Raw genomic sequence first — 17,836 nt, 5'->3', positions numbered from 1 at the left:
GCAGGCAGGCTGATGCCCATTTGCATCTCACAGATCTCCACATTGAAATAACGAGTGAGGAACACTTTTCTCCTTCATTACACATTTGCAGCTGGAGGCCAGCTAGAATGAAGGAGGCGGGCCACACCAGACTGACACCAAGGACAAGCAATGGAACTCTAAAATCCATTGTTTATGAACAAGACACTGTGCTGCTTGCAGAAGCCTGATTCTCACAAGGAAGGAGCAATCCCATGACTTTACAAAGATCAGCCACCTCTGAGATTTAACTACAAGATCAACTAAAAATCTAGAGACACACCTTGTGCTTTTTCACGCTGTCCTCCCGTGTGTTGGAAAGGATTCCTTCACACAAAGTAAGAGCCAACTCTAAAGAAGGAGTGGGGAAACTAGGGGCCCTCTGGGTATCGCTGGACTACAATTCCCATCATCTCTGAGCGCAGGCCATGCTGGCTGGGGCTGGTGGGAGCTGGAGTCAAAAATCTTCTGAAGGGCACCAACCTGGTTGGTGAAGGCTGTTGCCCTGCATCATAAATCAAGAGACCCGAGGAAGCTGAGGCCACCTTGACACGTACCCAGAGAGATGGAAGTTACGTAAGAACATAAGAAGAGCTTGTTGGTTTCGGCCATCTTGTTCAGCACCCTGTTCTCTCAGTAGCCAGTCAGATGCCTGTGGGAAACTCTCAAGCAGAACCTGAGAAAAAGAGTGCTTTCCCCTCTTGTGGCTTCCAGTTACTGGTATTCAGACGCATTACTGCCTCTAACTGCAGGGCCAGAGCATAATAATCCTGGCTAGCAGCCACCAAGAGCCCTCTCCTCCATGAATTTGTCTACAGTGGTACCTTGGGCTACATACGCTTCAGGTTACATACGCTTCAGATTACATACTCTGCTAACCCAGAAATAGTACCTCGGGTTAAGAACTTTGCTTCAGGATGAGAACAGAAATTGCGTGGCGGCAGCAGGAGGCCCCATTAGCTAAAGTGGTGCTTCAGGTTAAGAACAGTTTCAGGTTAAGAATGGACCTCTGGAACGAATTAAGTACGTAACCAGAGGTACCACTCTAATCCTCTTTTAATTCCAAGCTGAAGGCCATCAGTGTCTCCTGTGGAAGCAGCACCAACTAGGTTTGTTCTTGGTATAAGCTTTCGTGTACATGCACACTTCTTCAGATACACTGAAACTGATTGGCTGCATGAAGAAGTACTTTATTTTATCTGTCCGGAATCTTCCAACATTCAGTTTCATTGCATGTCCACGAGTTCTAGCATTATGAGAGAGGCAGAACAACTATCCACTTTTCTCATGTCATTGACAATTATCTAAATTTCTATCATGTCACCTCTTACTCACCTTTCCTCTAAACTAAAAAGTCTCAAACGCTGCACCCTTTCTTCGCAGGGGAGTTGCTCCACCTTCTTTATCATTATGGTTGCCCTTTTCTGAACACTTCCCCAACTCTACAACAGTGAGGTGACCAGAAGTGTCGTCCAAATGCAGCTACAGCATGGATTTGTATAATGGCATTATGATACTGGCAGTACCTTTCCTAATGATCCCTAGCACAGAATTTGCTCCCCTCACTTCTTCTCACTGACAAAATTTCCACCCAACCCCAAACTGTCATCCTTTGTTACATTAAACTGCCCCTCCTGCTTGGCACATACCTCCTTCCTCCCAAATCTGGTTCACTCCAACTGGACCGCAAGAGGCACAAGAGAAAGCTCACCTGGAGGCAAGCAAGGGAAGCACAAGGCAGCTCCTGAAGCCTGCCAGCTGCTAAACAGCAAGAGCATCTTCCATCTCATCAGTTCTCCAGAAGAACACAGTGACAAAACATGTCACACACAGCTCTCCTGCGGCTGCCGGGAGATGCAGTCACATCATCTCCACAGCATGTCAACAAAACCAACTCAAGGAACCCAGTCCCCCCCCACCCCACCCAGCACAACTGAAAGCAGAGATTTGCAGTGTATACAAACACAGCCCCGCTTGCAGTGGAGCAGGGATGCTAGGAGACAGGAGGTGAAACAACCTGTTAGTATTGCTTACAAAAAAAGGAAAAGCAACAGCACAGAAATTGAAAAGCATTTTTTAAACCTGGGTTCTGGTGCTGGTCACTTTTCACTAGCATTGCTGAAAGTTTCTCCTGTGTTTCCTCCTCCCACCCCTGACCATTCTTCATCATTTAATGAGAACATAAATTTAATTCAAAAATAATCAAAGGGGGGAGAGATAATTAATTCATGTTCTCCTGGGCAGGTTGCAGTGTTTTTGTTTTGAGGTGGCCAAGAAGGGACCCCAAGGGTCATCTAGTCCAACCCCCTGCAATGCAGCAATCACAGCTAGATGTTCTTCTAGAAGTGAAGCAAGTCCCCAAAGTGTTATGTCTCCAATATTCTCCCCACCACCACCCCAGGCCTTCTCAAATTGGTCCATTTCAATGCTGCAGCTTTTAATTATTGATGGCTTCACGTTTTTAACACCGTTTATTATTTGTAGTATGATTTATATCCAATTTTTGTACACTCAGTAGGTATTCTTTAAATGCAAAGTGATTCATACATTCTGAAATAAACAGACTCTCTCACACACTGGCTTTTTTTGCTGCTGCAAAGACTGGGCAGTCTGGAGGACTTCCTAAGGCAGAGCAAGGATGTTGCAAGTGGAGACAGATAGCAGCTGTTTCCCAAATAATGCAAAATACTTCACCTAATTACAAGTAGGTGGTGCTGCTGGGATTGGCAGGGGAGGGGAACTGCTGGTTAGAATCATAGAATCATAGAGTTGGAAGAGACCACAAGGGCCATCGAGTCCAACCCCCTGCCAAGCAGGAAACACCATCAGAGCACTCCTGGTTGTTAATGATGTTTGTCTTAGACATGACAAAAATTCCAGGAGCTGGTCCTGGTTCTGCTCTTCAGCCGTGTTAGTCATATTCAGCTGCTCAGCAGCGTGGGTACCAAACAAGATCTACATCAGTCATATGCTGGCTGTGGAGGTGATTGTGGTGATCTAAGGAGAAGGGCTATCTGGAAGCTTTTCAGAGACTCCACTCACGCATTTGGTATCCATGGGTACTGAGTGGCTAAACAAGGCAACCATGTCCTCTGGATTCTAACAATAAATGCAACGGACAACCTCAGCTGGTGGTGGACTCTCTTTCACTGGAGGTTTTCAAAGAGAGACTGGACAGCCATTTGTCACGGCTTCTTTAGCTGTGATTTCTGCATTGCAGGGGGTTGGATTAGATGACCTTTGAGTCTACAATTCTATGAAACTATCAGCATCAATATGTCACAAGGACTGATGTGGCTACTGGCATTTAGTTTGTCACCATATGCATATGTTTGCTTTCTATAATATTGCTGTAAGAAAACCCCAAAATAGTCCAAAAATTGAAACGCCAGACACGGCAATCTTAAGAGTTTTGTCAGATAGGCACAGAATATAATATTAAAGAGAACATGACAAATGCCAGTGTCATTCATAGAATTGCTCAGGCTGTTCCAGCAGCGCTGACAAAAGGAGAAACAGCAATACCCTAAAAAAAAATTCAGTTTCGAAGTTCAATCTTATTTTGTAATGTCAGAACAGATCTTGTAAAAACGCTGGACGAAATGGAAAGCCTCCCCTGGAAGACTGCATTTCAGCATTTCATTTGTGAAGTTTGGAACTGAGAGTGGATTTAGCCTAATCCAAAAACAGCCCACGTTTGAGATGTGGCAGGTGTGGATCTAGCCTTAATCAAACACAACCTAGGTGGTGTGAGGGATGCCAGGCGTAACTTCACTCACCACTAATGGATCACTCACGCAGCCACAGTATGGCTCACCAGTTTCAAAACTGCCGGAGGTGTGTGTGGACATGAGCAAGAGGATGTCACACATTTGTCACTGAACTGACAAAAACTTTCAGGTCTTCCTGACATGTTAGAAGATGTGACTCAGACCAGCCAAGAAAGATCACCATAAGAACATAAGGTGAGCCATCTGGATGAGGCCAATGACCCATCTAGTTCAGCGTCCTATTCTCAATGGCCAACCAGCCAGGACCCAAGGCCAAGAGCGCTCTCCCTTCCTGTAGTTTCCAGCAACTGGAATCCAGAAGCGCTGCTACCTCTGACACTGGTGGCAGAGTACACCTGCAGTGGCTAGTATCCCTCAATAGCCCTCTCCTCCATGAATTTGCCCCATCGCCTTTTTAAGCCACCCAAGTTGGCGGCCACCACTGCCTCCTGTTGGAGTGAGTTCCATATTTTAACTACCTGCTGAGTGACAAGGAAAGCTTTCCAACTATTTTCCACACCAGCGTTTTCCTTGCACCCTGTTTACTAAGTAGCACCCAGACAGTGCTCCGAATGTTGGAAACCCCAGAAGAGGAGAGGGCTGTTGCACTCATAGTTCCAGTTACAGATAGGTAGCCGTGTTGGTCTGCCATAGTCAAAATAAAAAAATTCCTTCCAGTAGCACCTTAAAGACCAACTAAGTTAGTTCTTGGTATGAGCTTTCGTGTGCATGCACACTTCTTCATCTGAAGAATATCTGAAGTATCTGAAGAAGTGTGCATGCACACGAAAGCTCATACCAAGAACTAACTTAGTTGGTCTTTAAGGTGCTACTGGAAGGAAATTTTTTTATGTTGCACTCAGGTCCTGCTTTCAGGCTTCCCATGGGCATCTGGTTGGCCGCCATGACAACTGGATGCTGGACCTGACAGGCCACTGACCTGACCCAGCAGATTTGTGGAGCAACTCTACATTATACCAGGAGTGGTAGGTATGAGACCCAGGGGCTGAAATCAGGGCAGCGTTTCAGAACTAGCCTGCTCTTCCTCCGCACAAATGGTCAAAAGAGGGGACATGGAAGAGGTTTATAAAATTATGCATGGCATGGAGAAAGTGGACACAGAAAAGCTTTTCTCCTTCTCTTGTAACACTAGAATTCGTGAACATGAAGCTGAAGGTTGGAAGATTCAGGTGACAGAGCTAATTTATGGAACTCACTCTCACAGGAGGCAGTAATGGCCACTAGCTTAAAGGTAAAGGTAAAGGTACCCCTGCCCGTACGCGCCAGTCGTGACCGACTCTGGGGTTGCGTGCTCATCTCGCTTAAGAGGCCAGGAGCCAGCGCTGTCCGAAGACACTTCCGGGTCACGTGGCCAGCGTGACGAAGTTGCTCTGGCGAGCCAGCACCAGCGCAGCACACGGAAACACCGTTTACCTTCCCGCTATAAAGTGGTACCTATTTATCTACTTGCACTTAAGGGTGCTTTCGAACTGCTAGGTGGGCAGGAGCTGGGACAGAACGACGAGAGCTCACCCCGCCACGGGGATTCGAACCGCCAACCATACGATCGGCAAGTCCTAGGCACTGAGGTTTTACCCACAGCGCCACCTGCGTCCCTGGCCACTAGCTTAGATGGCTTTAAAAGAGGATTAGTCAAATTGATGGAGGAGGAGAGGGCTATTGATGGGTATTAGCCAGGATGGCTCTGCCTCCACGGCTGGTGGAAGCACTGCTTCTGAATCCCAGTTGCTGGAAACCACAGAAGGAAGAGGGCTCATGGGGTCAAATCCTGCTTGCTGGTTTCTCACAGGCATCTGGTCATCCAATGTGAGAGCAGGATGCTAGACTAGATGGACCACTGGCCTGATCCAGAAGGCTCTTCTTTTTTCTTATGAGAAAGATACAGTGGTACCTCGGGTTAAGTACCGTACTTAATTCATTCCAGAGGTCCGTTCTTAACCTGAAACTATTCTTAACCTGAAGCACCACTTTAGCTAGTGGGGCCTCCAGCTGCCGCTGTGCCACTGGAGCCCGATTTCTGTTCTTATCCTGAAGCAAAGTTCTTCACCTGAAGCACTATTTCTGGGTTAGCGGAGTCTGTAACCTGAAGCGCATGTAACCTGAAGCGTCTGTAACCCAAGGTACCACTGTACTGGGAAGAGACGGACTCTGTTGTCCAGAGGAAGTTGTTCTAACTGGTGGAATCCACACCGACCACAGTAGCCAGAGCAAACAACTGGGGAAAGCCACCTCCCACTTGAGAAAGCCTTTAACCCCACAATTCCTGTGCGGCAAAAACAAAGGCCACCTATGAAGTCCTGAAGGATTTGCTGTTCCTGAATGAGTTCTGGACCTTGCCTCCTCCCAATAAACCTAAAATACAGAGGTGCTGAATACCCATGGGAGAGTGCCCTTTGCCTCTCTGCTCCGGGTTCACCTTCTTCCAGTCATAACATACGGGAGGGCAAGAGCTGAGGTCTCCATGACATGGCAAAAGAATCCTGCTCAGCAGAAGAACAATCCGACTTGTGTAATGAAGACAATAAATTGAGAACAGAAGGAATTTGAGAGGACCACATCTAGGGTTGAGCATCATCCACTGATGCCTCCATCAGATTTCGTTTTTTGAAAATACAAAGGCCTTGCTATTCCCTAAATATATCCATTTCATAACCTGGAACTATGAATACCCTGGTTCCCCACCTGCACCTAACCAAAGCATCCTGAAATTATAATTTGCCAGAGAGCTCCCAGAACTGCAGAGTAACAGTTTCAGGGATTGGGGGGAGGAAGAGGAAGGGAATAGCTATTAAACCCTTCATGTAAGTTTTCATTCAGGCTTATAGGAAATGACAGAAAGGAAGCACTTCCTTTTCTCAAAGCTATTGTAACATGTGTGTGTGTGGGGGGGGGGAAATCTGCACCTGCCCACAAAATAACATCAGGCTGCACCTATCTGTCTGATTTCGCTCACCAGTTCCCAAACTGTGTCAAAACAGCCCCAAATTCTGCCACTTAGCCCTGGAACTATCTTGGTTATGAAACAGTTTTATTAAACCGAAGACCTCCCGCAAAGGCCACTGAGAAATGCTACCCTTCCATCCTCAGCCAGACAAATGCTTTTGTCCCTGTTGTTTAACTACGAAGCATCTTCCAGCTGTTTCATTCAACATCCTATTACCCAGAGCAGACAGGAGCCAAACCAAAGGGGGGGGGGAGTGCCAGTTGTTCTGAAATGCCTGCATGCAGAACAAAGACACCATAAGAATGGGAAGAGGGAGGAAGCATCTTTCTCCAGCTGCAATCTGAAGAAAGGCCAGCAAGAAGACTCCATTGCCTGGGCTTATACTTCTAGGGCTGAGGAAACAAGGCCCTCTCACCTCGTCTGCTGGTGGCAAAATGGAAGGAATTTGGGGGCAACTTTTTCACTGGTGGTGATGGAGTGGGAGGACAGGAAGAAGTCAACGTTTGGGGGTTGGGTGCTTCCTGGTAAACGGGGGGCACCCTCCCACTTCTCACTTTAAAGCAAAATCCCCCCCCCCAGCTCAAGTGGGCAGGAGCCACCAAGTTCCCTCACAATGTCTCACCTGAACGGCATTTCAACATGGAACAGCCATGCTCCAGCTGAGACTTTGCAGGGGGAATACGGCAGCCTGCCTGGTTTCCAGTTGCAGCAGCCCCCAGCCCATTGTAGGGGGGGGGGGACTTTGTTGCAAAGCAAACAGGGCCAGAAAAGAATTTGTAGGATGAGAAGGGAGAAGATGGAGCCACTACAGACTGGGGTTGTTATTTTGTTTGGGGAGGGGAGTATTCTGCAAAATTTTATTGATGCAGTTATTGATGAAGTGCAATAGAGCTGGATGTATACTGAACAGTTCAGACATTATTCCACTGACTAATTGTTTTGTCCCTAATGCATTATTACTGCATCAACAAGAAGTTGCAGAATATACCTGCAAAAAAACCCCCAACACTCTGGAGGGGCTTCTTGTTCTTCCTGAAAAATCATAAGAATAGAACAGTTGGAAGGGACTATGAGGGTCATATAGTCTAACTCCATGCAATGCAGGAATTTTTTTGCCCAAAGTGGGGCTCGAACCCACACCCTGAGATTAAGTTTCTTGTTTTATCAACTTCAGTCTCTCTCTCTTCTCCACTTCAGACCCCGCCCTATCTTCCCGAGGAGTCAGAAAAAAGTTTTGAAGGATGAGAAGGGAGAAGATGGAGAAAAAAGCCCTCATTCTGTCCAATTCTTGAAATTAAATTTCTTTAAAATTAAAATATTTTTCTCTGCACTTCATATGCAAAAATCATTTAAGAAACCCCACAGATGTTTATCCAAGAGTCATCCCTTGCACCCAAAAAGCAATTTGGAGTGAAAATAAATTAAGATTCACATCAAATGATGTTTACGTGGGCAATGAAGCAACCCCTGTAGATGCTTCCCATCGTTTAGAGGTGCTCCTGTTGTGAGGCAATTTAGCAGCACATTTGGGGCTCTCAAAATAACTATCTGAAGCAAACAGAATAGGGTGGCATGCATATTCCACAGCAACTGGGGCAGCTTAGAGGTCCACCATATCGAATCAATCACACAAGTTACTTAAATCCACCCATTACAGTGGATCTACTTGGAGTATGACATGTCACCCCAAATCTTCCCATGTATAAAACCATATAAAATAGCAACCAACACAATAATAATAAAATAGCAACAGTAAAACATTTCACTTCCAAAACCCAGTTCTGTCTTTTCCCACACCTTTGCTAAAAGCAGTAATGAATAGAAACATTGTTAGAGCCCACCTAAACAACAGCACTCCTGCCAACCTAGCAGTTCGAAAGCACGTCAAAGTGCACGTAGATAGGTATTGCTCTGGCGGGAAGGTAAACGGCGTTTCCGTGCGCTGCTCTGGTTCGCCAGAAGCGGCTTAGTCCTGCTGGCCACATGACTCGGAAGCTGTATACTGGCTCCCTCGGCCAGTAAAGCAAGATGAGTGCCGCAACCCCAGAGTCGGCCACGACTGGACCCAATGGTCAAGGGTCCCTTTACCTTTAAACAACAGCAAGGAGGAGGCAAGGCGCTCCACAGCCATGGGGCCACCACAGAAAAGTGGTACCCAACAGCCTGACTTCTCCCTCCCTCCCTCCCCACATCACCCATCTTGGCAGGTTTAACATGGGTGAAGGTGGTCCTTCAAGTAACTTGACTCCAAATTGTTAGGGGCCATAAATGTAACCAGCAGAACTATGAATTGGACCTGGAAGGATACAGATAGCCTATTATACAAACAGAATTGATGCAATAATGTCTGAGTATTTGGCGCCTGTCGACACCTGTGCCCACAGAACTGCCATATATCAGAAGGAAGGAGCAGTAGTAAATTCTCAACACTTCGAGAACTACTAACTGTTGAGGGATTTGGATAGGTTTAGTCTGGAGCAGACTGAGATGACAGCCACCATGAAATATCTAAAGGGCTGTTACTTGGGAGAGAGGGCCAGCTAGTTTTCTGCTGTTCCAGAGGGGAGGACCCAAACCAATGGATTCAAATGACAAGGAAGGCAGATTCTGACTGAATCTTAGGAAGACGTTTCTGATGGCAAGAGCCGTTTGGCAGTGGAACAGAATCCCATGGAAAGTGGTGGACTCTCCTTCATTGGAGGTTTTTAAGCAGAGGTTGGATGGCCATCAGGAATTATTTAGCTGTGACTCCTGCACTGCAGTGGGTTGGACTGGATGACCCTCGGGGTCCCCTCCACCTCTGCAATTCTATGATTCTATGAATTTTGGAGCTGGGAGAGTTCCAGGAAGGGGGGAAGCAGCCTTACTGTTTTCAGCAGCGTCCGGTTGTCTCGGAGGGAGCCCACCATCCCAATGAAGGAAACAGCAAACATTGTTATGCCGAGGAGGAGGAGAATCAGCGCTGGTGCAAGGAAGATCCCTTCCAGGGTCCGGTGCTTCTGCCTTTCCACTTCGGCATAGATGCCAATGCACAATATCACGAGGCCAATGATCTGCAAAGAGGAAGGAAGGGGAAACATCTGTCACAAGGTTGCAGGGCTTCGGGAGTGAATGCCATTAAGAACAGCAGAAGAGTCTGCAGGATCAGGCCATTGCTGCGTCTGACTGTGGAGGCAGAGCAGAGCCACTGTGGGTAGTAGCCATCGATAGCTTTGCCCTCCATAGGTTTGTCTAATCCTCTTTTAAAGTCATCTAAGTTGGTGGTCATCACTGCCTCCCGTGGGAGTGAGTTCCATAGTTCAACAAGGTCAATTTTATCTGTCCCAAATCTTCCAACATTCACCTTCATTGGGTTTCCACAAGTTCTAGCATTATGAGAGAGGAAGAAGAACGTTGCTCTGTCTGCATCATTTTATAAACTTCTATCATGCTGCCTTATTCACCTTGTCTTTAAACCTAAAAACCAAAAAGGCTGCAACCCTTCCTCATAACAGAGCAAGAGAGGGAGGCAGAGAAAGGGTTCAGAACAGGGTGGATTTGATTTAAATCACTAGTCAGTAAGACTTGACTTAAATCTTTTTCTTTTCTTTCTTTACAGAAAGACTCATTCTTACGGGTATATTCTTAATATTTACAACCAGATCAAGGTTTCATTTTTGGAATAATAAATTTTCAAAGTAGTTTTTACAGTTATATCAAAAATTACTGATTTGGTTATAATACAGTGGTGCCTCGCAAGATGAAATTAATCCGTTCTGCGAATCTCTTCGTCTAGCGGTTTTTTCGTCTTGCGAAGCAAGCCCATTGACGGATTAGCAGATTAGCGCTATTAGCGGTTTAGCGGCTATTAAAGGCTTAGTAGCTATTAAAGGCTTAGCGGATTAGCGGCTAAAAGGCTATTAGCGGCTTAGAAAAAGGGGGGGAAAGCGGGAAAAAATCGGAACACTCGCAAGACGTTTTCGTCTTGCAAAGCAAGCCCATAGGGAAATTCATCTTGCGAAGAAGCTCAAAAACGGAAAACCCTTTCGTCTAGCGGGTTTTCCGTCTTGCGAGGCATTCGTCTTGCGGGGCACCACTGTATTAGAAATACATAGACAGATAATTATGAAATTATTGTGAGGTTTAATAAGTTAACTGTTTGTATTTGGACAACTTTTCTGCTGTACAGTGGTACCTTGGGTTAAGTACTTAATTCGTTCTGGAGGTCTGTTCTTAACCTGAAGCACCACTTTACCTAATGGGGTCTCCTGCTGCTGCCGCGCCGCTGGAGCACGATTTCTGTTCTTATCCTGAAGCAAAGTTCTTAACCTGAAGCACTATTTCTGGGTTAGCGGAGTGTGTAACCTGAAGTGTTTGTAACCTGAAGTGTATGTAACCCGAGGTACCACTGTACTTTATTGGAAGGAGAAAAATAATCATTTCCTTAATAACAATTTAAACAATTTATTTAACTTAAACAATAACATTATAGCATATGTATCCATGTTTGTTAACTGATGTGGTTAAACAGTTTAAAAAACAACAAGATACTTTGAGTTTTAGCACACATGGAAAACGTAAAACAAATCCTTATTTCCTGATGAATAGCCTTTGGACTATAATATAACTTAAATAGAAAACTATCTTTAGAAAGATTCCCCCCCCCCAAAGCATTTTATTTTTAAAATCCAATTTAAATGGGAAAAAAATCTGATTTAAATTTTAAAAATCTGATTTTTTTTATTTTGATTTTTAAAAATCATTGATTTTTATCCACCCTGGTTCAGAAACATCATGAAGGGAGGAGGAAGCAGGTGCCCATGTGACCCACTAGGCATGCTGAACCCAGGTCCCACTGCGGAGACGCTGCAGGTTCCCTTGCACCCACCCTGCCAGCATGGCTGCTATAGGGGTACAAGATGGCAGTTGCTTTGCCTTTTGCCTCAGCGCCACAAGCAGCTGGTGTTGCAGAAGGGGCTGAAGTACCACTGAGTTGCCTCAGTGCTCTCAGTCTGTTTGGGAATCTCGGGGAGGTGTTGCCAAGCCTTTTCCCCTGCTAGGTTGAATGAATTAATATTTTAAATGCCAGAGACTACGTGGCTGAAACTCAAAGCTACAGGGGCTGGCAGTGGAGATTTAGCTGGGATGGGCTATCTGGAACTGTCTGGAATCAAAGTCATTTTTAGCTTGGCCACCTGGAAAAAAAAATAGAGGGGCACAGGAGGAGGAAAGTGCCTCACTTGGGAAGTTCTAGGTACCAAAGCATCTTTTGGGTCAAGCTGGATGCACAGTTCCATTAAATGCCTCTAGGCTCTGCCCAGTTTCTAAACAGGGATACCCAATTAGGGCTGATGCCATTATGCATGGGAAAGGGGGTGTCAATCCTTTCCCCCACAGTACTGACGAAGCCCCCTTCCCAATGGTATCGGCCCTGCAAGGGAGGCTCCAGAAAGCAGCTGTTTAAGGCAAGCAGCTGCAGGAGTATAGAATCATAGAATAGAATCATAGAATCATCGAGTTGGAAGAGACCACAAGGGCCATCGAGTCCAACCCCCTGCCAAGCAGGAAACACCATCAGAGCACTCCTGACATATGGTTGTCAAGCCTCTGCTTAAAGACCTCCAAAGCAGGAGACTCCACCACACTCCTTGGCAGCAAATTCCACTGTCGAACAGCTCTTACTGTCAGGAAGTTCTTCCTAATGTTTAGGTGGAATCTTCTTTCTTGTAGTTTGGATCCATTGCTCCGTGTCCGCTTCTCTGGAGCAGCAGAAAACAACCTTTCTCCCTCCTCTATGTGACATCCTTTTATATATTTGAACATGGCTATCATATCACCCCTTAACCTCCTCTTCTCCAGGCTAAACATGCCCAGCTCCCTTAGCCGTTCCTCATAAGGCATCGTTTCCAGGCCTTTGACCATTTTGGTTGCCCTCCTCTGGACACGTTCCAGTTTGTCAGTGTCCTTCTTGAACTGTGGTGCCCAGAACTGGACACAGTACTCCAGGTGAGGTCTGACCAGAGCAGAATACAGTGGCACTATTACTTCCCTTGATCTAGATGCTATACTCCTATTGATGCAGCCCAGAATTGCATTGGCTTTTTTAGCTGCCAAAAAGAGGAGGCAGCAGAGAGGGAGAGACCTCATTCAACGCAGTTTGCACTGGGACTTTCTCCTGTGAAACCTGAGTCACACTGCACAGCAAGAACCTGCCCACCCGCCCAAAAACCCCTGCAGCCTTAATGTGCATCTGTGCTAGCTTTTTGTTCAACACTTTGCATGACCTATTGGAGCTGCAACATTGAGCACGGAAGAGTTCCAGCAAGGTTGGAAACAAAATATTTTAAAAGGATGAACCAGAAGGTTAATGAAGCAATTGTGTTAATAATAAAAATGAGATGAACAAAGAACAGTTAATTAGCTACCAAAAAGCTACAGCCATTACTCTTATTCATGGCATATTCACAGCTCGCCTGCTGCCCAGTTCTCAAAAGCAAAGCAAAAATTATTGCCCAGTTTAAGTGATGGCAGGACATCCCCAGCTCCTGGATATTGCAACTGGCACTCAGGACAGTCATCAGGTTCATCAGCAATGCGTGACACATTTTTCATTCCGTCCCTTTTTCTGGCTTACTCTGTCTCCCTTGCCGAAACCCTCAAATTTGTAATGGCTTGGAGCCTGGAGTGCCAAAGTTGCAAAGGCAGTGCTGGGACACCCTCAGTCACTTACAGCAATGAGAGAACTTTTTGAATTTGGGAAATATTAAGTGGAGTGCAAACAATTTGAGGTGCTTGCAAAACCCTCACACAGCCTGCTTGGGGATGGGCACCTTGGAGAGAGCTCTATGATAAGCTCTGCATCGGGAGCACCAACATTATCCCATTTCAGTTAAAGGCATGGAACTACAATTGTTCATTAGCAAGAAGAAGACAAAAAGAAGATTGTTTGAAAACTTGGAATGGATGGAACTGACTCCTCTGAGATCATACACATCAAGCTGGTCTTTGAGAAAATGTTATTTACAAGAATAATTCTACCATAGCCACCATTATTGGAATAACAGGCCTATCTTGACTTGAATAAGGCATATTTTGAAGCAATTTGTTACAATCTGATGTGTTGCCTGCACATCTGTCAAGTCTGCTTAAACCTACCCCTGCATGTTGGCACCAACTGAAGCTGAAAAAATTGTCTCTCACATGCCTTATCCATTTGTCCTAGCCTGAATTATCAGGAAGATGCTCTAAAGCAGCCTCCCCTGGTGCCCCCCAGATGTTGGCTGGGGCAGATGGGAAGAGAGAGTCCAAAACCTCTGGAGGGCACCAGGTTGGGGAAGGCTATTCTAAAGCCTGGCACAGTCACCCTCAAGGATGCATTTGATCCAACACTCTGCTTCCCACAGCAGTGAATCAGATGCACACTCAGGAAGTAGATGGTGGCTTGCCTGGTTTGTACCCATCACCTGGCTCCCAGATGTTAGGGAAGTTGCATGTCATAGCTGCCAAGATGATTTTTTTGGCTTCATCATACCCCATGTTGAGTAGGATCTGCAAGGTGAAGCCTAGGGTTGTCATAATCTTTATCACTGTGCATTTACATGTCACTTGGAAACCGTCCTTAATAGTTAAGGGAGCAAGGCCACACGGGACGAAGCATAGTCTTAGCCAGTAATTTAGTGTGGTGATTCATACTCTGGCCTCAATTCTTACAAATCCAGTTTTGAGACGCATGGTAGCATTGGAGACGTGTTTAGGAATTTCAGATATTTGTCCACTTTTCTTAAAGGCATAGTAGATGGAAAGAATGCAAGTTCCACAAATTTCTGTTCAAGAATTAGTTCTCAAAGCAGTTCACATAGGAAAACTGAGCAACAATTAAAACCTCCTTAACAATCACAGTTCTAAGTTTCCACCTCAGTGACCTCTGAACTCTTCCTTGAGTGTTTAGCACTGGGACTAGTAACTGCTCTACAGAACTTGGCTTTTGGATCTTTTTGTGGCTGGCTGTTGAAGGCCTGGGAGGAATGCTGGGATGCACAATACCCCCCCCACCCTCTTGTTGCCCTGCTAGGCTCATAGTGCTCACAGAGGAGTAGCTCTGTAGGTACACTCATGAGCACCAAGCCCATATCAGAAGACTATGGTGCCATAAGAGGGCAAAGGGATTTTCTTCTGGTGGGCAGATACTATCAATTGATTTTGGCTCTCAGAAGGCAACATGTGGGGTGTTCTTGAGAGGGCCAGGAAGCTAGAAGAGCAACTGGGCTGGGGGTGCCTGGGGTGAATACCAGACCTTCATGGATAAGCTAGAACTCTCTTCCCAGTGCACCTGGATTGCACCACCTCTCTCTCTTCCTCATTGTACCTTCTGAAATGTCACTACTTCCTTGCTTTCTTTAGCTCAACCTTAACTACACTTTTCTTCTCATCTTCAGTTGAAATGAAGCTCAATTAGGTACAAATTGATTAATTCATCACATCCACACACACACACACACACACACACAGAGAGAGAGAGAGAGAGAGAGAGAGAGAGAAGTTTGGATAAAAAGATTTTCAAGGCAGGAACGTTGGAGGAAGACTTTTCTCCATTTGCTACATCTACAGCATTTGCTCTCGACTCTCATCCCAATAGCGATTAAGTTGATGGACGACAATTGGCCTCCTTCACTTGCATACATCTGCCTGAAACTGGCAATTTGCTTTGAAGTGCCGTGCACTGTCAAAAAACCATGTACTTTATGTCTATCATCTCTGAACTGTGGTAATGAAGAAGGGCAAATGGGTTGCCTTTCAGCCATCTTAATCCAGCAAAGAAACAAACAAAGCAATGGAGCTTTGGACAAACAGCTTTCTAAGGCTTCCACAAGCACTGCAAGAAAGAACCTCAAAGTAAATTCCAACACTCCCTCAGCATCTTGCATACAATTTGGCTAGTATTTCTAACAAACCTGTTCAATTTCACAAGGCCTGGAACATCATCTGCTCCAGGAAGGTCAACACCAATAAAGTCTTTGTGAACATGTGTCTGCCACCAGATTAGCTATCAGAAGCTCACAGGACACTTGTAGGCTGTCAGGATTTGCAGAGGGGACCCACAAATGCACATTGTGCAATTGAAGTGGATTTGATCTTGCACCACAAACCTGCTTCCAAAAACAAACAAAACAAAACTTTTTGCAGGAAGGAGAGTGACAGAAAAGGGCACTGGAAAGTGTGGGGTGATAATGGCTGGACACGAAGCTCACCATAAAACAAACCAGGATGTATACTAAATAAAACAGTGGGTGTCCTTTAACCTCTTCAGACATTTTGTGCAAACAAAAGTGGATGAATCAGTTGTCTGGATGCGACCATAGAGGCAAGTAGCCAAGTAGGACTAGCCCCACCTCACTATCAGTTCAGCCTCTCAAGAAGAAACAGTTTGACAATGGAATTCTGGCCGTGAAGAAATAAGAGGGTGTTTTTTTACAAGCTGTGTCTGCAGTGAGAGAGCATCTGTTCTGCTTATGAAAGGCCCTAGATTTAACCCCCAGCATCTTCAGGTGGGGCTGGAAGAAACCAGGAGAACTCCAGCTAGCCAGTACAGACCCGCCAGGTGTCCCTAACTTCCAGGAACAGTCCCAGATTTACAGAAGCCATCCTGATCAAATTTGCAGATGACACAAAACTGGGAGGGGTGGCTAACACCCCAGAGGACAGGATCACACTTCAAAACGACCTTGACAGATTAGAGAACTGGGCAAAAACAAACAAGATGAATTTTAACAGGGAGAAATGTAAAGTATTGCACTTGGGCAAAAAAAATAATGAGAGGCACAAATACAAGATGGATGACACCTGGCTTGAGAGCAGTACATGTGAAAAGGATCTAGGAGTCTTGGTTGACCACAAACTTGACATGAGCCAACAATGTGACGCGGCAGCTAAAAAAGCCAATGCAATTCTGGGCTGCATCAGTAGGAGTATAGCATCTAGATCAAGGGAAGTAATAGTGCCACTGTATTCTGCTCTGGTCAGACCTCACCTGGAGTACTGTGTCCAGTTCTGGGCACCACAATTCAAGAAGGACACTGACAAACTGGAACGTGTCCAGAGGAGGGCAACCAAAATGGTCAAAGGCCTGGAAACGATGCCTTATGAGGAACGGCTAAGGGAGCTGGGCATGTTTAGCCTGGAGAAGAGGAGGTTAAGGGGTGATATGATAGCCATGTTCAAATATATAAAAGGATGTCACATAGAGGAGGGAGAAAGGTTGTTTTCTGCTGCTCCAGAGAAACGGACACGGAGCAATAGATCCAAACTACAAGAAAGAAAATTCCACCTAAACATTAGGAAGAACTTCCTGACAGTAAGAGCTGTTTGACAGTGGAATTTGCTGCCAAGGAGTGTGGTGGAGTCTCCTACTTTGGAGGTCTTTAAGCAGAGGCTTGAGAACCATATGTCAGGAGTGCTCTGATGGTGTTTCCTGCTTGGCAGGGGGTTGGACTCGATGGCCCTTGTGGTCTCTTCCAACTCTATGATTCTATGATTCTATGTTTTAGTTCCTGAGTGGGCTCCCTGTGGAATGTCCCGCTTTTCCTTCGGACGTCCCTATTTTCATTGGAGAAATGTTGCAAGGTTTGCGCTGTGTAGACAATACTGAGATTGACTAAGGCAGCTTCCTGTATTTCTGAGAATAAGGGTGGGAGGCTCCTGACGGCAGGCTTACTCAACGCGTCTGCTGCTAAATTAAAAGGGTAACACCACAAATATCTGGTATTCTCTGCTCACAAGAACCTGAACCAGCAGAGCAGCCTTTGCCAATGTGGTGCCCTCTAGACATTGTTGGACTACAACTCCGTCAGGCCCAGCCAGCACATAACCCAGGCCTACTCCTAGCACCCCCTAAGGCAACCCCAATGCTCCCCAGAGGGCGCTACAGCCCATTTTCAGAACCACTGCAATAAATGCAAACAGGATGTTTACCACAGGCGTAGCCAGGATTTTTGTTGGGGGGGGGGACAGAACCTCAGTTGATATTTTGATTTATTTAGGGCGGCAACTGTTCCCTGCCCCCCCCCCCCGGCTACACCCATGACGTTTACCTGCCTGGCTAGAAATG

At 45.9% G+C, this 17,836-nt stretch overlaps 1 protein-coding gene across 1 annotated transcript in view; it reads right to left on the bottom strand.

The window, feature by feature from the left end:
* Positions 1 to 17,836, bottom strand: part of LOC310711919 (tetraspanin-15-like) — a 92,129-nt gene that overhangs the window by 59,084 nt on the left and 15,209 nt on the right. The window contains exon 2 of the mRNA XM_083514409.1: positions 9,621 to 9,806. Within this exon, the coding sequence (XP_083370535.1) occupies positions 9,621 to 9,806 (186 nt within the window). The remainder of the gene's footprint in view (positions 1 to 9,620; positions 9,807 to 17,836) is intronic.

This window comes from Podarcis liolepis, assembly GCF_965112155.1.
Source record: "Podarcis liolepis genome assembly, chromosome: 7".
NCBI lineage: Eukaryota > Metazoa > Chordata > Lepidosauria > Squamata > Lacertidae > Podarcis > Podarcis liolepis.
This window is presented reverse-complemented; position numbering and strand designations above follow the sequence as displayed.